Source organism: Dama dama, chromosome 14 (assembly GCF_033118175.1).
Source record: "Dama dama isolate Ldn47 chromosome 14, ASM3311817v1, whole genome shotgun sequence".
In the NCBI taxonomy this organism is placed as follows: Eukaryota; Metazoa; Chordata; class Mammalia; order Artiodactyla; family Cervidae; genus Dama; species Dama dama.
The window spans coordinates 60,331,208-60,353,784 of record NC_083694.1 but is presented as its reverse complement, the minus strand read 5'-3'; the positions used below and the strand labels follow the sequence as shown (position 1 = coordinate 60,353,784).

General features: G+C 40.8%; 1 protein-coding gene across 2 annotated transcripts in view; it reads right to left on the bottom strand.

Annotated features, from left to right (window-relative positions):
- DHX9 (DExH-box helicase 9) overlaps positions 1-17,938 on the bottom strand; it is a 43,856-nt gene extending 25,918 nt beyond the window's left edge. The window contains exons 1-7 of one of the 2 annotated variants that reach the window (XM_061160880.1): positions 17,796-17,938; positions 14,408-14,540; positions 13,430-13,570; positions 6,682-6,793; positions 5,607-5,710; positions 3,910-4,058; positions 1,524-1,570 (exon numbers count right to left, since the gene is read on the bottom strand). In XM_061160880.1, coding sequence (XP_061016863.1) covers positions 1,524-1,570; positions 3,910-4,058; positions 5,607-5,710; positions 6,682-6,793; positions 13,430-13,570; positions 14,408-14,518 — 664 coding nt within the window. In that variant the 5' untranslated portion in view covers positions 14,519-14,540; positions 17,796-17,938. Of the gene's footprint in view, positions 1-1,523; positions 1,571-2,382; positions 2,520-3,909; positions 4,059-5,606; positions 5,711-6,681; positions 6,794-13,429; positions 13,571-14,407; positions 14,541-17,795 lie in introns of those variants that run through there. The other variant, XM_061160881.1, reaches the window with a different exon arrangement.
- Positions 17,939-22,577: the final 4,639 nt, after the last annotated feature.

Below are 22,577 nucleotides of genomic sequence, written 5' to 3'. Positions count from 1 at the left end.
GACCTAAAATACAGAGTATGAGTTCTAAGCTCCTTTTCATTCTAACTGCTAACTCAAACCAATACCATTAACAGCTTATCAACAAAATAACTGACCATCCTGGTTATAGGCACAAACTAAGACATATGCCACATACAAATCTTTACATTAAAAAGCAAATAAAACTATTTCAACGAAGCTGTCATTATCAACATCATATAGCATTAAAACGGAAGAGTTTAACTTCTGAAAAATAAAGGATCAAGAGCAAATCAAAGGACTGAAAATGGGTCCAAAGTGCCTAGACCAGGAGTCAAGCAATCTTCTTCTATTAAGGGTCAAAAAGTATTTCAGGCTTTAAGGCCACATAGTCTCTGTCACAGTTACTCAATTCTTTCTCTCAAGAGTGAAACCATTCACTAGGAACACTTCAACTAGAGTTTGACTATGGGCCCAGGAACAGACATGTTCTCATGTAAAGAGTTCATAAATATAAGACAGAAATAATAATTATGTGTCATATATGTGACCCACCAAGCTTAAAATATTTATCTGGAAGAAGTTTGCTATTCCCTAATGGGGAAGGAAATGGCAACCCACTGCACTGTTCTTGCCTGGAGAAACTCAGGGACGGGGGAGCCTGGTGGGCTGCCATCTATGGGGTCGCGGAGTCGGACATGACTGAAGCGACTTAGCAGCAATGTAAACAAATGACTGTCGCTATGTTCCAAAAAGCTTAAAACTCCTATCCACTCAGTAATTTATTCTTAAAAGTCTAGGATTAAAAAAATTAAACATCATCTCCTAGGGCTTCTTTCAAAGACTTGATTTTATTTTAAGTCTATGATACACTGAAGTCATGAGGGGTAGCTGCATAATTCTCAAGCTGGAAAGAATCTTTACCCACTTTCCTCAACTTGTAGTGAGGTAAACTGAGTCCCAGCAACATAGGTATGATTTAGTTGAAATCATAAAACTTGTTAGTGAGAAAATCAGGTACACAGAGCTGTTCTTTACTTTCAAGCATGACATACTGCCTGCTTTTATACTTACTAAGAATAAAGAGTTTATGTATATGCTTGTCTTTTTACTTCCTTTACGAATAACTCCAGTCTGTTCCTTAAATGCCTAAAGGGTAACTTTCTCACCTTTCTTTCTTGACTCTATGACTCTTAAATGTTCACATTCACCTTTAGACCTCCAATCCTATCATCTGACTAACTCCTTTCTAAATGTCACTGAGTAAGTTTTACCTGAAGGAGCTTTATCTTTTCTGTATCAATGGAAAGATTAATTCTTTGACACTGGCAGATTCGTCAACAGCCTACCACCTCTTACCCTTTTTGAAATACAATACTAGCACAAACTCTTTTCACACGTAAAATTGGGAAACTGGGCCTGCTAACCACTAATATTCTAAAACACCCTAAATGGTACTTTATAGCATGGACTCTGTCAAATTAATAATATATGTGGCTCAAGACTATAATGAATACTACTACGCTATACAAGACTCAGAATATTAGGAAAGCAACAACACTTACTTCTGCCTATCTGCTTGATATAAATGGTCATTTCTGCAATAAAGCTCCTGTAACAACATATACAAACAAGGTTAGAAATTTCACCATTAGAAATTATTAAATCCAGGATTCTTAAATCAGGCTTTCCAACTGCTTAGGCAAATCAAAGCAAAAAACCACTGTAAACATTTCTGTTCACTCCTAGAACAAATGAAGTATATAAACGTCAAATAATGTACAACACGGCATGAGACAGCTGTAATCAAAGTTGATGAGCCAACTGTTCATGGAAAGAAAATGTTAGGAGTTTTGATTCCATATTTACTTACTTTAAACTGTATTTCAAAGGCTGCAGTCTGAATAGCTAGAAAACATTTAGTGAAAAGGAATTTCCCACTTAGCTTGAGGCCAAGAAATAAAATAGGTCCAACACTCTCCTTAAACTATAGTTGTGGTTAAGATCCTTTGCATGGGCCACCCACTAATGATTTCAATCTGTTATGATCAGCTAAAAATAGGCTCGTATGCACACATACACATGGGTATACGAACACTGAGCCCATGTCAGTGGCTGGAGACAGAGGTCTGGTATCTGCCTGCAGTTGGAAGTAGCCCTTAATAACAAAAAAATTAGCTTATTTAAGTCAAGTCTTGGAGAACAAAATATTTTTGAAAACTATAGCTAAAACAGCTAGCAGACACTAGGGAATAAATTTGGGTTTTAAAAAGGGGAAAATTGCCCTTTGAAAACTATGCTTTCTGATCCTTCCATTGCTCAGGTATATTCTAACCTTGGCTTTGTGCTGTGAATAAAAGGTCAGGTGAGACTTACAAAAAAAAAAAAAATGTTAAGATTCCTTCCTATACCTCGTGAACTGACCTTCAGGCACAGCGGCTTCAGGGGTCAAAGGCCACTGGCTTTCAGGGAAACAACATCCACCCTTTCATTAATGACACCGATGCCAGTATGTTTCTCAGCCAGGCTTAAAGTCAGCACTCAATCTCATTCTCCTCCACCTAGGGGGGAACAGCAACACCAGAAATCAGTTTACAATAGTTTCCCATGTGATTGCTTAGTTCAGCCTAAGCAGCAGCACATGTGTGTATGAACACAGACCTCTAGTGTTGCTGTCTGTTATGCCTTTAAAGGACATACAAAGAGCAATGCTGTCCAAGCTCCCCCAACTGCCTCTGCCTTCCTTGTCACAGCCTGAATTCTTTAACTCTTTGTATCAGAAGTCAATTAAGATATTAAAAAAAAATTTACAGTAAGTTTCAGGCATACTTAAAATTATCTAACTGCCCTTAAAGTTATCAAGTACTACCAGGCCCAATCAGTGTAGAAAAACAAAATTTAAAAAATCATCAACAAACGAATCTTTCTTTTATAATCTGATGTCAGATGTCAAAATTAAGTATTTGAGAATTCAGGATTGAATAAAACATTGGGAAGCAGGGGGAACAATGCTCTGAACATCATTTTGATCAATATCAAAGTTTTATTTCAGTAATAATTATTTTAGGGTTGCTAGATGCAACACTTTACTTTTAAGGAAAACAGTTTTGATGCATTTTGACTTAGTTCATGTAAGGACAGCAAATTAAATCATCCAGATTTTCATTAAAACATCCCCTCCCTTTCAATAAAATATTAGTGCCCCCAGAAGAGTCTTATCCATATGAGCCTTCCTGGGAGTAATAATTACTACACCCTGGAATGCTCTCAGGAAGAACAGCAAGCAGGCTGAGAAACATACTGTCACTGTGAGAACCTCCTCCTCCCTGTATGTTCAGTTTTATGAAATTTAACAGAACAAACGTGTGCTAATTTAACTCACATACAAAGACGGAGGCTCTCCTTCAGCTTCGCAACAGGCCCTTAAAACTTCACTAATAGAACTCGAACACAGCCAACTTTCAAAGCCGATGGGAAATTTGGTTCTAGATGCAACACCATCTCTCTCTGAAGACTCTAAACTTTTAAGTGTCTAACTTGACACGTTAAAGAAATAAATATTATAACTACTTCTAATACCACAGAGAACAATAAACCCACTATCTCTGGCTGACTTTTAAGTCGAACATGGACAAACCACTACTTGAGGCTGTAATTTTTTGCTTCTCAGATTCATACGAGAACCAGAAGTCTAGCAACACAAACAGCAGATTTTTTGCAGATTTTATTCTTACACAGAATACTTCTGTGATTTTATTCTTAAAATCACACTCCTAAGTGAAAACCATAGCAAACTACACATTACACATCAGTGACAAATCTTCTTGGTCAATGTAATGTATCTTTTCACCATCTGCTACTCATCCACAAACTGAACCAGATGCCACATACAAGAACAATAACTACAAAACCCTAACTTACTATAGAAGGAAAAGAGTGAGCCAAGCAAACCTGTTGTGATCAGGACCCACTTGGGTGTACTTATATTCTCCTTGAATCTTTTCTTTTTGGAAATATTGGTTCAGACGAGCCTTAGCATTTTCCAAGGTCCAGTTTCCATGAAGTCCAGCATTTAAATCCACTTCTTCAGATTCAAGGGTCTGTTGAATCAATGATAATTAAATTTGGCTTCGTGATTCTGTAACAACAATTTCTTTGTACCATGCTTTAAAGTGCAAAAGTTGTCTTTTTAACAGCTTCTGATCCTAGTCAAAACTGAGCCAGAACTAGTTTTTACTCCATGTGACGGTCCTATCGTACAAACAAGCTATTGGTTAATGTACTATACATTTAAACTGTTACTAAGAAACCTCTGACCAATTTTTTCAGGCTGGTTTTAAAACTTCAAATATCAGTAACCTCAGATATGCAGATGACACCATCCTCATGGCAAAGAATGAAGAGGAACTAAAAAGCCTCTTGATGCAAGTGAAAGAGGAAAGTGAAAAAGTTGGCTTAAAGCTTAACATTCAGAAAACTAAGATCATGGCATCTGGTCCCATCACCTCATGGGAAATAGATGGGGAGACAGTGGAAACAGTGTCAGACTTTATTCTTTTGGGCTCCAAAATTACTGCGGATGGTGACTGCAGCCATAAAATTAAAAAGACTCCTTGGGAGGAAAGCTATGACCAACCTAGATAGAATATTAAAAAGCAGAGACATTACTTTGCCAACAAAGGTCCATCTAGTCAAGGCTATGGTTTGTCCAGTGGTCATGTATAGATGTCCAAGTTGGACTGTGAAGAAAGCCGAGTGCCAAAGAATTTATACTTTTGAACTGTGGTGTTGGAGAAGACTCTTGAGGGTCCCTTGGACTGCAAGGAGATCCAACCAGTCCATCCTGAAGGAGATCAGTCCTGGGTGTTCATTGGAAGGACTGATGCTGAAGCCGAAACTCTAGTACTTCGGCCACCTCACGCGAAGAGTTGACTCATTGGAAAAGACCCTGATGCTTGGAGGGATTGGGGGCAGGAGGAGAAGGGGATGACTGAGGATGAGATAGCTGGATGGCATCACCGACTCGATAGGCCTGAGTGTGAGTAAACTCCGGGAGTTGGTGATGGACAGGGAGGCCTGGCGTGCTGTGATTCATGGGGTCACAAAGAGTCGGACACGACTGAGCAACTGAACTGAACTGAAAACATTAAACAAATAAAGTGAAAAGATTTTCACTGGTGGTCCAGTGGTTAAGACTCCACACTATAAGAGGCATGAGTTTGATCCTTGGTTAGGGAATTAAGATTCTGCATGCTGCACACAGCCAAAAAAATAAGGTATCTATCTATCTATCCGGCCAAAAAAATAAAGTATCGATCTATCAAGTTAGAAAAGTAAGCTGCCTTATCAAAGCACTTTTACTGCAAGTGCTCAAGAAATGAGGTTTATTGAGGCAACTAAATTTCCTACAAAGCAGATGAAGAGACATTTTATTAATACCAGGGGAAAACAAGTTTTATTTCACCAGGCAATTCTACTGAACAGAATTAACAGGAAGCTTAGGTTGACGGTGTTTTGCGTGAACTATCAGTCTCAAATAATTAATTAAAACAATCATTAAATTATAAAGTTGCAAATATTTTAAACCGTGCCATGAACCAAGTCCTAAATCACATTCTAGCAGATGTAACACAGGTTTACAGCCTTACCGCTTGGACTTCCTGTTCTTCTTTTCTTGAGTAATAATCCTTCAAGTTGGCACCTCGATCCCAGGTGGGCACATAGCCAGAGCCCCCACCTCCAGAATTATTTTCTATTATGGAAAGAAAATGATGTTCTTTTAATGAATCAAATTGTACAAATAACCTGAATAATTTTAAAAACTACTCCTAATTTAGATTTCAGAGCTCTATTATTAGAAATGGACCTGAAATTTCTCACTTACTTACAGTGTTACCTCACTGAATACAGGTCTAAATTACTAACTGCAAAGATGGTATGCAGCGGGGTGCTGCTAGTAATGATCATAAGTGACTGATAAAAAAAGAAAAAAAATAAGTGACTGATAACCTGGCATACATTATCATGTAGCTGTTTTAAGTTGTTACATATGTAATAACTGATTAAATGGTAACTGCTTCTTCGCTAGATATGACCCTGTAAGAAAGCTACATGCTAGTGCTAGAGATGGAAATAAGAAGTTAAAAAGGTGTTAAAAAGTGATGAATTTTAATGAGAAACGAGTAAAAATTGTAGTTAATATTGCCTAAAACTGTTTATTGATACTTTTAAAAAGTTTACTCAAATAATCTTGTAAGTAAACATTGTTATCCTTGTTTCATAAACACTGGATCTGAGACATAGGTAATTTGACAAATATTCCAGGCAATTGACCCTACAGTTGACACACTAATGGAAGTTTTGATATATACAGAATTCAGCAGTGATTGGGACCCTTATGGCAAACAAACAAGCCTACAATATTTGGCAGGAATCAAGTTAAAAACAAGAAAGGGCAGTAAATAAAACCCCCTTAACCAAATATTCTAGCCTGTGCAAAATCTATCCAGAGATCAAAATCTAATGACAGAAAGGAATTGAGCTGTACCACTTTATAAGAGATTAAATAACCCGGTGGTAGCTGCAAACTAATGAAGATCTTGGGTTCTCTCCACATTAGGAGTTCAGAATAGTTATTTCTATCTGTCCAAGTGAGAAAAAGATGATGACTGTGCAAGACTGTGTATCTTATTCTCAGTCATGTGCACACATTCAAGTCCTTACCTGCCTGGAGAGCCAGATGTGGAGGAAGAGGTCCTCCCAGGGTTGCTGGTAAACCTCCGTCATCTGCTGTGGTATCAGATGAATCAGTAGCTGAGGGTGGAGGGGGTGCTACCTGCAAGAGGAAAAGTCAAGGGAAGGTCAGTAAATTTGCCTTCAGAGACCTTCTTTAAAACTTAGAAGAGGCCCCCTCTTTTCCTCATAATATTAATATTGTTGCTTTCAGTATTATAAAACTATTATGTTCTCATTTCAGGCAGAAAAGGTAAGGGTAGTAAAAATATCCCCAATTTTCTCTCTGGAGATTACATAATTATGTAGATGAATATAATTTTCACACAAAAACTGGGATCACTTTATGCTATATAGATCATTTACCTTTTTGCATAACCCAATAAAGCTATGAGCCATGCTGTGCAAGGCCATCCAAGATGGACAGGTCATAGTGAAGAGTTCTGACAAAATGTGGTCCACCGGAGGAGGAAATGGCAACCCACTCCAGTATTCTTGTCTGGAGAATCCCATCAACAGTATGAAAAGGCAGAAAGATATGACCCTGAAGGATGAGCCGCCCAGGATGGAAGGTGTCCAATATACTACTGGGGAAGAGTGGAGGGCAATTACTAACAGCTCCAGTAAGAATGAACCAGCTGGGCAAAGTGGGAATGATGCTTTGATCACAGGATGTCTAGCAATATCCCTGGACTACCAACAAGATGCCAGTAGCAACCCTCCCCCTGTTCTTAGTCAAAAATGCAATGGGGGCTGGGGGGACATGCCAAAACTGCCCCTGTTGAGAACCACTGGAAATGACTGAAATGCAAAATAATTCAACTCTTATGATAACTACAGAGAAAGAAAATGTTAGGCGAACGTGATAACCACTACACTACGGAAACCTGCCTAGAGAAAGAAAATGTAACAGCCTGCAAAAGCACATATGCAATATCCTTTGATCCAGCAATTCAATTTCAACGAATCTCTGCCCAAGACAGATTAGCAAAAATACAAAAATTTATATGCATACACATGCATAATACATAGACTATTCATTTTAGCATTCTAAGTAACAGTAAAAAGCACAAAAATCCGTCAGTAGAGGTTAGCTGAATAAACTATGGTACTATTGAAGTGAAAAGCAGGTAAGTAAAGAAAAAGAAAAGTGTACACAAGATACTGTTAGTAAAATAAAGAGCTGGGGTAAGGAATATTAATATACATCATTTTTTGGCTTACAGTTAGAAAAAAGGCGGCTGACTAATAACTAAAAAACAAAAACCCAACAGGAAAACAGATGGAGGAGGCAGGGACAGAAGTCAGACTTTTCTAAATACACTTGTTTCATTAATTTAACAAAATTATGCAACTATTTAATGTAATTGTCCAGTTTTACAAAGATGATCCCTAAAAGTTAAAGCAAAATGAAAACAAACCAGAGGATAGAGATGACAGTATGATCACAAAGAGGAATTATTTAACGTGAAAGTGCAGTCATTTGTAAGTCTGCAGTAGGATATGGGGGCTTCTTCCCAGGTGGCTCAGCAGTATAGAATCCGCCTGCCAGGCAGGAGATGTGGTCTGATCCCTGAGTTGTTAAGATCCGCTGGAGAAGGAAATAGCAACCCACTCCAGTATGCTTGCCTGGGAAATCCCATGGACAGAAGAGTCTGATGGGCTACAGTCCATGGGGTTGCAAAGAGTCAGATATGACTTAGTGACTAAACAACACCAAGTAGGATATACCCTAAATATGAAAAGAACTGCAAAAACTTAAATTTTTCAGTAATTGCATTATTGATAATAGTACTGGAATTTATAGCATGAGACTGTTGTACATGTATTGGTGAATAAAGCAAGAGAGTAATTATGTTAGGGCACTGCAAGGAAACACAGTTTTGGTTTGAGGGGATAATAGACAGACAGATGCACACAAAGGGTGAGCAAAAAGCTCTGCCATTCTGAATTTAAACTGGAAGCATTAGGTTGAACTCAAAATATACCTTGTCTTGGAAAAAATTTTCCCAAGCTTTGTATACTGGAAAGGCTAAAACAATGACCAATTTAGTAGTAATAACGCTTGGCACTCAGTTTGTGGTCTCTAAACACCATCCCCCAGTAAATAGAACCAGGGATCTTAACAAATGGCTGATTCCACATCTGTAATAGTAAAATTCAAGTTGAGTCAAACATATGATACACCACAAAGCAAGAAAGTGATCAGAGTAAGGGTAAGGTTAAACACACTGAAAAATCAATCTGAAGAAGATCCTACTAGCTAAAAATGGGACAACTTAAACAGCAACAAAAAGATTAATGAATGTATTAACATGTTACACATTTGAATCAATGAGTTCATGACAATTCTGGGAATAATACCTAATTGAGGAGAAGGCAATGGCACCCCACTCCAGTACTCTTTCTTGCCTAGAAAATCCCATGGATGGAGGAGCCTGGTAGGCTGCGGTCCATGGGGTCACTAAGAGTCGGACACGACTGAGCAACTTCACTTTCACACATTGGAGAAGGAAATGGCAACCCACTCCAGTGTTCTTGCCTGGAGAATCCCAGGGACGGGGGAGCCTGGTGGGCTGCTGTCTAGGGGATCACAGAGTCGGACATGACTGAAGTGACTTAGCAGCAGCAGAAGATACTAGGGACGAACTTAACTGTTAAAGGGAAAGAATCAAACATTTATCTTAACATTTTATGCATAAATTATACCTCAGAATAACTAAATTATTGATAAAGAGAGGTTCTGTTTTTTTTAAAGGCGGTTTCTTGTTATAAAAGTATTTGAACTAAAAAATCAAAGAAATTTACTGAAGAATTAAATCCACAGTGATATCAATGGCTGCTAACGCCCCATCACGCGCCTCCTCCTGATGGGAGAACAGACTTCATCTTTCCTGTGCCTGCCCCTCTACTCCAATCAAACTGGAATCTGATCAAGTCTCTAACCACCAATTACGGGAAACAGAGGAACACAGAAATCCCTTATGATACCAGGGGGCTGTATCTGCAAGATCTGAAGTGTGAGAAACTAAAAAATAAACAAGATGCTTTCTTTAACAAATTCCAAAGAAAAATTGAGAGAAAGGGGGAGGGAGAGAAGATCGACTGATGGGAACACCAGACATCAATCAACTGTAGCACACAGACAACACTTGGAACATAATTTAAATGAACTACTAAAAATGGACTCATGGAACAATCAGGAAAATCTGAGTACTGACTGGGTGTTTGGGGATGTTAAGAAACAATTTTTTTAGGTTTGATAATGGAATTGCTATGTTTTTTAAAAGGATTACCTTTTAGAAATACAAACTGAAATAGTAACAGATGAATGACAGGATGTTTGGTTTTTTAATTATTTGCCAAAAAATAACCCAAAAGGAAGAAGGCAGATAGAAATTAAGAGATGAATCATGACTGGTCATGGTGAGAAGTGCTGCAACACAGGGGTTTATGATATTATTCCTAGTCTTACTTTGACACACATCTGACATTTTCCACAATAAAGAAAAGTTTAAGTATCCCTGGCATTTAGAAGTAAGTCATTTTTTGGCAAGTACATTCTGTTGCATGAAAGGGCAAGTGAAGTGACACAGGGTTTGGTGAGGATGGGGAGGTAAAATATAGATGGTATGGCAAAGATTGGCTTGTGATGTAATATTTTTCCAAGTTCATCCCTCATCCATCTAACCAAAAAATATTAAGTGCCTATTATATGGACCAAAACTATTCTAGATACTAGGGAGACAGCAACAAATTAAACACAGGAACCACCCCCCCACCCCCCTGCTCTCATGAACTATAGTATGAGGATCTAGGGGCAAAAAATAGGTTAAAAGAGGGGTCCTCCATTACAGTATAAATGACATTTTGGGTTGGATGATTGTTTCAGGAAGCTTTCTCCTGTATATTGTATGCTGTCTAGCAGCAACCCTGGCCTCTACCCATGAGATGTCAATAAGACCACCATCCCCTTCCAGTTGTAATGAAAATGTCTCCACATACTGCCAAACATTCCCGGGGGACAAGATCACTCCCAGTTAAGAAACACCAGGCTAGAAGTTAGTAAGAGCTATGGAGAAAAATCAAATAGTGAAAGGAGATAGAACACCAGGCTAACAGCAGATTTATAATTTTCAGTTTGTAATTAACAAGAGATTTCCAACTTTCAATGGCTGGGAAAGAGCACTCTAGGCAGAAAGAATAGTCAAGTACAAAAGTCTTGAGATGGAAAAGGCGCTAGCCTAATTTGAGGAATTGCAAGAAGGCCAGTGTGGAAGTGAGGGAGAAAGTAGAAAATGCATAGTTGGAGCCTTAATGGAAAAGATCTGAATGTGTTACAATGCTAACAACAAAAAATTGAAAATAGGATGCTATTTCTGGTAGGGCCCGGTAGCTCCTACTATACTGACTCCTGCAGGTAACATGAACTCCAGAAAAACAAAAACCCTAAAACTCCCCTCAGCTATACACAGGCACTGAAAAGTGAACAAAATCTGGCTAAGTCTAGAAGGAACTTGAAATGAAAAAGCAAAAAATAGAAAGTATAATTCCAGTTATTATGCCTTTTATTACTAGGGAAGACCATCTGAGACAGCTAAAACTCAATAGAAAATCCAGTCTTTCTGGTCGGAAGTATCAAAGGATAAGAATTTGGCGAAACTAAAGCTGCTGGAAAGTGAGAAATCTTGGAAAGGAAACAAACAGGAATCCCAAACTCTGTGTACAAACTTTCCCCAAATCTCTGGCTAACCTTTAAACTATATATACGCAGGAGAGATTTCAAGCCTCCTAGCACAGGATCAGAAAACTTAAGTGAGATTGGAACTATCACTCAAAAGATAGTGCTGGCGCTTGAGTCCATCTAAGTTGACTGCTTGACAACACAATGACAAAATAAATACTCTTTGGAGGACTAACATCATTTAGTCTCCAAAATATAACAGTCACAATGCCCAGGATATAATGCAAAATCATTTGACATACAAAGAGGAAAAATCTCAAAAGCACAATGGCCCCAATGTTCGAATTAGCAGTTAAGAATTTTAATACAGCTATTGTAGCTATGCTAAATGACATAAAAGAAATTCAGTCATATTATGAATGTATGCTTACAATGAATGAAAAGAAATGCCACCAGAAAAACAAAACCTGTTTAAAAAATAAAAAGCAATAAACTTAGGGAAAAAAAAAATAGTATCTGGAAAAAAAAAAAAAACTGACAGACTTAAGAGCAAAATGGAACCAACAGTGAAAGGAATCAGTGAACTTGAAGATACTGATTATCTTCAACATACACATGAAATCCTCTAATCTGAAAATTAGAGAAAGGAGGAGAAAAAGACTGTCCAGCACCTCCAAAATAGTTTCAAAAGGTTTCTCATATGTCAACATGAAAGTCCCAGAAAAAGAAGAAAAAATTAAGAAATGTTTGAGAAAAAAAACAAAATAAAACCCAACAATAGCCAAAAGTTTCCCATATTTGATAAAAGACATAAATTTACAGATTCAAGAATTTTGGCAAACTCCAAGCAGGATGAATACAAAGAAAACCACGTCTAGTTACATCATAGCCAAGCTACTGGAAACCAAAGGAAAAAAGCAACCAAAAAAAACACATATAGGCGGAAATGATTTGATTACTTGCCCACTTCTCATCAGACAACAATGGAAGTAAGACAACAGTGCAACATGATCTCTGAAGTGCTGAAAGAAAACCGGCCCCTCAGAATTGCATTTTCTTCTATTCAAGGTAAAATGAAAACATTTTTACATAAAAGAAACGAAAGAGTTTGCCACCAACAGACCTAGGAAGAGGCTTAAAAAACACACACACACACACACACACACACAACTAGAATAGGTCATAACACAGGGAACAGAGGCCAATGGGTCAAATATTTGAAAAAGAATCAAGGTCGTCTTGTCCAATCTCTTCATTTTACAGATGGTTCAACCAATCTAATTAAAAATCTTGTAACTATATAGTGGTACACCATACTAGATAGTAAACTCAATTCCTGGGTAAATGCAATGGAAAGGTAAAAAACATGTATTTTTACTTTTATAAGCAAGTCAGAATACAAAAACCCATTGAAAGGTGCTGAAATTAATATATTATTCCTAAAGGTTTTATAAAAACTGGATCTTTCATGTAACACCTAAGGCATCTGCTTAAATCATGTGATTTTTTTAAATGTTTTTAAAAACATCAGCAATACCACTATTCTTGTGAAAATTCAAACTTTCACTTTTTAGTTAAGAGTTTATTTTTTCATAACTTTTGCTGCACACACACAATATAATTAAAAATAATTACATTATCAAAAACACAAGAATGATATTCTACTGTACTAAATACTATTTTAACTCTGCTAAGAAAATGTCAATGGGAGCAAATGTATCTTAAAATGTTACTGATTTTTACATTGTTTAAAATGTTATTTTTGAAGTACACAGAAAACAACAGGCTCTGAAAAATCCGTTTTGAATGAAGACAATGTGTAAAACCCTAAGACATACAGACTCAAGGGAATCCCCAAGACAGGTATATAACGAAAACGAAATCCAAATCTTTAGGAAATTATCCCAGTTTTCTGAGAAAACACATCACTCCCAAGGTTCACTAAGGAACACATTAACATACTATTTGAAAACAACACTGAAAAACTATCATGCTGCGCCTCCATACATACTGGATTAGCATAACCTTATGTCTCAAGTGCTTGGCCATACTTACCCCAATAGCTGGGACTTCTTCACTCTTTAGTTCATTTATTCGAACCAAATAGTTAACAAAGTCTCTGGCAGCATTGCTCTGTGCATCTTTTTTATTGGTGGAATTACCCATGCCAGTGTAATTATATCCTTCCACTCGAACCTTCAAGAAAAAAATAGAGAGAGTGATCTGGGTAATTTGGGGATTTAAAAAATTCATACTTCACTACACCATTAAGGGATTACAGTTAACTACTGGAGATATACTTTATAAACATAGTGAAAATAACACACCTAAGAGAATTCAGAGGCTATCTTATAAAAAAAATGCTCAATTCATACTGTCCAGTGATAAACTAATCCAAAAACAAGAATGCTAACTTATGTGGCTCAGATAATCTCTTCTAATGCAACATTAAGTTCCACATTAAAATCTGATTTCACAAGACCAAAGAATAAGCTACCTGTATTTATTTTAAAGCACTCTGACGAGAACGCACCTACTAAGACAGTCCAATTTTTCTAATCTGCACTATTGGAAGTGCATAAAGTGTGAAAAACACATTGTTCTAATTAGAATAATTTACCTACCAGGTTGTTTTAAAAGTAATGCCCAGGGAACTCCCTGGCTGTCCCCTGGTTAGGACTCGTGTCATCACGGCAGGCGGCATCGGTTCCACCCCTGCTCAGGGAACTGAGATTCCCCTAAGCTGTGTGGTGCCGCCCAAAGTTTTTTTAAAATGATTGATTTCATATCACTTGAAAATGATTTAGAATGAGACAGAAATAGCAGGCAAGTCACAATAAAGGACCTATCCCAATGTACAACACATCAACATTTCCAAACAGAAAACATTATTCTTTTAAATTATTAAAAATAATTATAAATTATTAAAATAATAATTATTATTTTAATATTATCAATATTATTTAATAATAATAAATAATTAAAAATAAGCCTCAAAGTCACATAAATGTAAGCTGTATTTTTTTTTAATACCTCGCACATGAATTTCTGTCTGTTTTTGTTCCCCACTGCTCTGATTTCATATGCTGGGGTCATCTTCCTTTTGCCACACCAGGCATACAGAAAATTTTTAACATCACCCATGATTCAAGTGTCTTCTTAAGACCTAAGAAACAAGTTAGTTAGAAACAGCATTATTTATAAGAGTAAACTGTGGAAATTACCAATCTGGAAATACTCAATGGCTGAAATTTACTGAAAATCTATGTTAAGCACAGGATATTCTATCATGCTATTAACACAGACTATTAAGAAATTTTAATGATGAAATTGGAAAGTCTACCACATTTTGTTAAAAGAAAAAAAAAGCAGAATACCAAGTATAATTTGTACTACACAAAAGTATGCATAAATCAATCAAGACTGGAAAAGAACTATCCCCCCAAATGGTTATCTTTAGGTAACTACATGTGACTTTTACCTCTTCTTAAAAGACATTTTATGTAATCTCCTTTTTACAAGGGGCACTTTATGTGTTTTATCTAATCCTCACAACAATGGGAGATATACATGATAGATCCTACTGTATCATCATTTACAGGGGAAGAAACTTTGGCATAGAGTAACTTCCAAGTTATCCACTGTGGAAGCCTAAGTTCAAACCCAAACTACTACATTAAGAAATGGTTATCAATTATTTCGTATATAAATTCAATAGTTTACTCTCATTTGCATTGTCTCTTAGCAGACTGTCCTCAAAGCTGTAGGCAATATATTGTTAGTAAGTTCAAATACATAAATTAATCAGTACTTACACTAAAAATAATTAATGAACCTAAATATTTTATACCAAATCTTTAGGCCTTGATATTCATTAAAATTTGACAATATTACATCTTCTTGAAGTACAACATATTACACTTGTTAGCATTCTCCCTCTACTCCCCCTATAAGATAGCAAAAGATATTTAGCCTAAGTCTAAAATCTGAATTTAAATTACTAGCTAAGTATTTGAGACTTAATTTAGAACCAGAGAAAATATACCACAAATTCAATTTTTGCTGTGATGTGAGAAGAAACCCCACTTCAAGCAATAAGCCTGTCTTCTGATAATGTTCAGTGTATTTTGTCAGCACCTAAGTTGTGTCATCAAATTGGACCTAGTATAAAGTTTAATTTGTAGTCACAGTCACCCTGTTGTTCAGTTGCTAAGTCAGGTCGGACTCTTTTTGACCCAACAGACTGCAGCACACCAGGCAGACAGTCCTCCACTATCTCCTGGAATTTGCTCAAACTCAAATCCATTGAGTCGGTGATGCCATCCAACCATGTCATCCTCCGCAGCCCCCCTTCTCCTTTTGCCTTTAATCTTTTCCAGCATTGGGGTCTTTTCCAATGAGTCAGCTCTTAGCATCAGATGGCCAAAGTACTGGAGCTTCAACTTCAGCCCTTCCAATAAATATTCATACTTGATTTCCTTTAGGATGCACTTTGATCTCCTTGCACTCCTAGGGACTCTTAAGAGTCTTCTCCAGCACCACAATCTGAAAGCATCAATTCCTTGGGGCTCTGACGGTGAAGAAGCTGCCTGTAATGCAGGAGACCAGGGTTCAAGCCCTGGGTGGGCAAGATCCCCTGAAGAAAGATATGGCAATCCTCTCTAGTATTCTTGCCTGGAGAATTCTAGGCAAGAGGAGCCTGGTGGGCTACAGTCGATTGGGTCACAAAGAGTTGGCCATGACTAACACACACTCACACACCACAAACACCCACACCCTTCTTTAGGATCCAACTCTCACGTCTGCAATTGACCATCGGAAAAACCAAGCCTTGATGATGCGGACCTTTGTCTGCCAACTAAGTTAACCCTGGAGACACCCTATTAACGAAAAGCTGTGGAAAACTAAGAATATCTATCTACAAATTCCAATCATGAATAATTAACTTAAGAAACAAGCCCTCAAGGTGAACGAATAACATGAAATACGAAGGACTACACTATCAAATTCCTTCTTCCCTCGGCAGTCTCATCTAGCTCCATAATATTAAACACCAACTATACCCTAATGATAACCAAATATATACTATAACTTCATAGTCTTTTTAACCTCCAAAACCAAGTTCATCTAACAGACCCATTTGGATGCTACCTTGGCATACTCAGTCAAAACAACTTTAAATTTCTTCCCCAAATCTGTTCTTCCCCCCAAACCCAGTTTTCCCATCTCCCCAGATGGCACCACCATCCACCAAGTTACGGTAATTGGGATCTACCCAGTCTCTGAAGATCCTCTAGAGCTATCCCCCGTCATGTGCCAGTCGGTATCCTTAAAGGAGCACCTATGTGAACTATTTTACTTAACCTTAACACTGTGCAGAAAAGCATTATTGTTATTCCCTTTTTACAGCTGAGTAAACTAAGTCAAGAATAACCTGCCCCAAGAGACAGAGCGCCTACCTTGGGGACCCAGAATTTCCAGCCAGGTAGTCCGGATCCACTGCTCATCTACTGCCCACTGCGGCCTCCAAGGCAGCTGTCCCATCTCCCTGCTACCACTCTGCACACCCGGAGTCCGGGAATGACGTCCTCAACGATTCCCACTTCCTCCACTCTAGCTACCCCCGAATCCTTGCTTCTCTTAAATTCTCACCACACTCCAGTCACATGGCCTTCTTTCAGTTTCCAACGCCTGCCCGTTAACACTACTCCCTTCGGCCTCTGCGGTTCTGCCCCCTCCTCCGTCGCTGACGCATCCTCCGCCCCACGGCCGACAGTTCAAAGGTCTACCTCCTCCCGGACGCCTGCCCTCGCCACCCGATCTCAAGCGGCTCTCTCCCTTGACACTAATTCCTCGCGACCTCTTTACGGAAAACTGCAGACGCCGGTTTTCCGACTGCCTCCCCACCCCCACCACAACCTCTGGAAAGGGAGGGCCGGGACGCTGCCTCACCCCTTTACTCTGTCTACAGCGGCCGCAGGACAGTGCCCCCGAGACAACAGCCCGTTCTGTGCGGCTTCAACGACCGAAGGGCCCTAAGGCGAGCGTGGCACCTCGGCGGGCTCAACCCCACTCCTGTGACTCAACGCCCCCACCCACCCCCGCCTTTTCCTCTGCGGCGAGAGCCGCGCCGCCGCGCTAGGCCGAAGGAGGAAGTGCGGCCTGGCTGTTCCGCAGACCCGGCCGAGAACGGCTGCGAGAACAACCAGGGCAACAACTCGGCCCCCGCCTCCCGCGACCCCACCTGCCGCGCAAGCGCGGCGCGGCGGGCAGCGCGCAGCCCGCAATCCGGGAACCCGGCGGGGCGGCTCCCCACCCCCACCCTTACCCGCCACCGCCCGCGCCAGCGAACAAAGCCCGGCTGCAGAGCCGCGGGGCTCACGCCGGCCCAACGGGAACCACAAGGCCGTCTTCCCCTTACCCTCGTCCGCTTTCCTGGTGCCCGAGAGCACAGCCCTCTTAGGACCGTCCGTAGCACCGGCCTTTAGCGACGGAAACCGGACGAGCGAACCGCAACTTGCAAGAAAGCGGCTGCGAAATGGCTGCGATCGCGGCGCCAGGGGGCGGAGCCAGCGCTCTGCGCCTGCGCAGAAAGCGAGCTGGGGGCGTGGGGCGGCCCAGGGCGCCGCGAGGGAGGGGCGCGGCTGCGGCTACGTAGCGGCCGTTAGCTTCTGGTCGCCTGGGAGACGGGTCCGCCGATGGCGCCCGCAGTCCTAGCCTGGCTTCCTTCTGTAGCAGAGCCCCCTCCTGTTTGATCGTTTGGGGGAACTTGGGGGGCCCCGTAGCATTTTAATGCATTAAAATGTTTTGCAGCTTTTGTCATAGGGACCTGTGGTAGATGAGGTGCCCTTCCAAGACAGAACTGAAATGTTAGGTGGTAACTTTATAGGGTTTTTGTTATAGTTCCTAAGTCGTGTCGGACTCTGCGATGCCTTGGACGGTAGCCCGCCAAGCTCCTCTGTCCATGGGATTTCCCAGGCCATAATACTGGAGTGAGTTGCATTTCCTTCTCCCGACCCGGGGACGGAACCGGTCTCCTGCATTGCCAGGTGAGTTCTTTGCCTGGTGAGCCACCAGGGAAGACCTCAGAGTCTTGTTAGGGTAGTTAAATGAGGCTCCATGTGAAGTGGGCTTGTTGTGTGTTCCTGACATACAATAGGTGTTCAACAGATACTGCTGCAGTGATTCAAATACTCTTAACAGGAATGTCTCCTGTGTGTCAAATGACTCACGATTGGGGGGAGGTGGTGAAACAAAGGAGAAAGGCCATTAATCTTGCAACTATCTCCTAGAAAGAGAAGCCTCAGACAGGGATGTGTTAATTTCTTCCTTCCTGCCATCTACAGCTGGACAGGGTTCTGAACAAAGACACTTTAACAGGCAGAGGGGCAGGATTCTCTGAGGCAGGCCATTATGTATGATTATAATAACAAAAGCAACTAAAAGCAAGTCAGATAGTTCCAGAGTGGAGTCAGAACTGGTTTTCCCCTGCTACCACTGCGGTACATATCACATACTCACTAAAATGAATAGATTAAAAACTGTAAGGTGGTTTTTGCTCAAATTGGATATCCTTTTGTCTTCAGTCTTTGGAATAATTTGTATTCTTAACTACTGTAGTAGTCACTTAAATTTTTGAACTCTAGTGCTTCCCACAGAGTCAGTAGTACAAAATATTTAAAGTTGGGATTGTTCCAGAGAATCCAGACTAATCAATTATCTGACCCCATCATACCTACCATCCTTATTTTTCACCTCTTTCACTAAGTTTTTTCCTAATTCTTCTAGCTCACTGTGATTAATCACTTTAAAACTGTATTTCTCCTATGATTAGAATAACACAGCATTTATTCAATCTTATTTTCCTCATGGGTTTGCTGTCTTCAACTAAAAACAAAACCATTCAGGAAAACACCTTAATCTTTTGTTTCTTTATCCCTTTCAGGGTGTAACCGAGCTGGAGCCATGGGAGCTTCCTGGGACAGGCCTTCCCCCAAATCTTCCCCCAAAGCTCCTCTCTGAAGTATCTAGACAATACTGTTTGATGCACATTTCCTGAGTTATTTTGCAGATGTAAAAAACCTCCCCTCTCCAGCAAATGGAAGATATTATGACCGTGAGTCAGTTGGAGCCTAAAGACCAATTTTTTTAAACCCCTGTGACACCACCCTCACCGTCAGCCAATCAGAGAATTGTGACAAGCTGATCTCAGACCACCCCCTCCCATCTGGTTTTTAAAAGTGCTTTGCGGAAACCCTTCGGGAGCTCAGGGTTAAGGCATAAGCTTCCTGTGTCCTTGAATGGCTTTGCAATAAACCTTTCTCTGCTGCAAACAACAGTTTATTTGGCCTCACTGTCAGGCACACGAACTTGCATTACAAGGGTACTTAAACCAGCAGGGTTTTGTTTTATTTTATGATAAGGGAAACCCAACTAGCATAAATGAATTACAGGTGTTTTCTTGTAGATAAAAAACACAGCATTTTTATTACCAATGTTTTGAACTCATAGCCTGGTAGATGGATTACATATATCTTTCATTATTTTCTCAGAGATTGTCTCCTGTTCTTTCAGTTGAGAGTGGTTCCTGTCTTTTCATTTAGCTTACATTTCTCTGTGTCTATAAATTTAGGTGAAACAGTTATCTTGTGGTCTTGAATAGGTGTTTGTATGTGGGAGTATCCGATATAGACTGTGTGCCCAGTGTCTTTGATGTGAGTGCTGGATTTGATGTGCCAGCAGCGATGTCTTTTCTCAGGGTGGGCCTGCCATGATCACCTTATCAGGGGGTCATGGCTGGTGCTGAAGTAGCTAGAGCCTGTGCAGGGTGGGAGGTGGGACTTTTGCTCTGCACAGTGGCTGTCACCACACTGTCACTGGTCTGCTTCTGAGCTGCTCGAGCCAAAGCCCTGGGGGTTGGACTCAGTCTGGCTTTGTTCCCTTTAAGTGTATATCTTTGAAGTTTTTTAATTGAAGTGAAGTGAAAGTCACTTAGTCACCTCCGACTCTTTGCGACCCCATGGACTGTACAGTCCATGGAATTCTCTAGGCCAGAATACTGGAGTGGGTAGCCTTTCCCTTCTCCAGGGGATCTTCCCAACTCAGGGACTGAACCCAGGTCTCCCGCATTGGAGGCAGATTCTTTACCAGCTAGCCACAAGGGAAGCCCAAGAATACTGGAGTAGGTAGCCTTTCCCTTCTCCAGGGGATCTTCCCAACCCAGGGATCAAACCCAGGTCCCCCATGTTGCAGGCGGATTCTTTACCAGTTGAGCCACAAGGGAAGCCCAAGAATACTAGAGTAGGTAGCCTAGCCCTTCTCCAGAGGATCTTCCCGACCCAAGAATCAAACCGGGGTCTCCTGTGTTGCAGATGGATTCTTTACCATCTGAGCTATGAGGGAAGGCCCTAAGTGTGTCTATCTTTACCTCTCCCCATACTGGAGCCTTTGCCTCAAAGGAGGGGAGTGGTGAAGTAAGACAGGCTTGTGTGCGCTGTCTGTGTAGGCATCTGTGGCTCTGCTCAGAAGCAGCCCAGAGTCATGTCTTATCCCCTGTTGTGGCCATCCCATATCTAATGCAATGCTGTGGTATGGAGTGAGTGGGGCCAAAGCATTCGCCAGGTCGTGACCAGGGGTCACGGTGGTTTAAGTGACCGTGCTATCAGAAATCTGGTTGGGCTTCAGTGGCACCATTTGAGTGAGTGCCAACAGTGGCCACTGCTGCCCCACCTAGACCCACCCCAGGCCCCTGCATTGCCTCTGCATCTTTAGATCAAGTCTTTCCCAGGTCTCGGGGTACTGGGTTCATTGCCAAGCTGTGCTGTGGAGTATGTAGGGCTGGGGTGTTCTCTTAGCTCAGACTAGTGTTAATTGCTCAGTCATGTCCGACTCTTTGCAACCCCATGAGCTGTAGCCTGCCAGGTTCCTCTGTCCATGGAATTCTCCAGGCAAGAATACTGGAGTGAATTGCATTTCCTCCTCCAGGGGATCTTCCTGATGGATCAAACCCACGGACCAAACCCTGGTCTGATACATTGGCAGGTGGATTCTTTACTGTCAGGAATCCTCTGGCCCTTATTAATTCCTGAGTATTCAGGAATTAAGAGGAGAGGCACACCTTTCCCCAGGGCTGAGGAATCCAGGCATTTCCTTTGTTAGTTTCTCATTATGGTGATAAGTACCCTCCTCTCTCTTTAATAGGGATCGCCTTGTGTTTTGTAAGTCTGGAATTTTAATCTTTATCTTTGCTGAGAATAACTACCTTGTAAGACAGTATATATGCCCATGCCATGTTGATTAAAACACCTTTGCTCCATCAGAGCTTTGGTCCCAGTGTCTTTCTTTCTTTCTTTCTCTCTCTATTTGTGGCTGATTCCCTGAAGCGCGGAAGCTGGCTGCATAACCCAGGGACTATAAGCCTCTTTCCTTCTTTCACTCTCTCATCATCAACTCCGGACCACCAGGTTCCGGTCCATTCAAGGACCAACACTTTACCACCTGAAAATCAGGGAAGCCAGCTCAGATGAGGGAGAGCAGCAAAGAAGCAACCACTAGGGCAGACTTCTCTCCACCCTGTCTGATGGCAGACCAATATCTGCACACTCCTCATGAATGGAATCTAGGCTTCCCCAGCTTCTTTATCTGTCCCAGTGGTCAGTCAAGTAGCCAATGGGGCTTACCTCTCCTGGGAGGACCCCAGGACTGGGAGGCCCAGTCTGTGGCTTCACCGGCTCACTCCCTAGGGCCACCTGTGTGATTTCCCTTTTCCCCTTGTCCCCTCCCAAGGTCACAGGTCTCCACTCCATGCTTTTCTTCCCAATTATATGGGAGTCTTTCTTGCAGCCTTAGTTGTTTAGTTCTTCTGCCAGTTTTCAGTTAGTTTTCCATAACAGTTGTTCCACATGTAGATGTATTTTTGACTCCTTTGAGTAACAGGGAAGAATAAAATCTGATTCCACATTCGATTTGTTTCTTTTACTCTAACCTTTGCTTTCCATCGCTTTGGTTTCTATAATCACTAAGAAGATGCTGCCTGAAGCTATAAGCATATATCATGGCCTTGGGGAACACCTGCCCCTTTGCCAGAATGTTAAAGTGCCTTTTTATTCAGCTTATAGGGAAACATCCTGACCCTGTCCACCTGTGAATGGCTGCAGAAAAAAAAGGAATTAACACTTTCCCTAATGGAGGCTGACCAAACCAG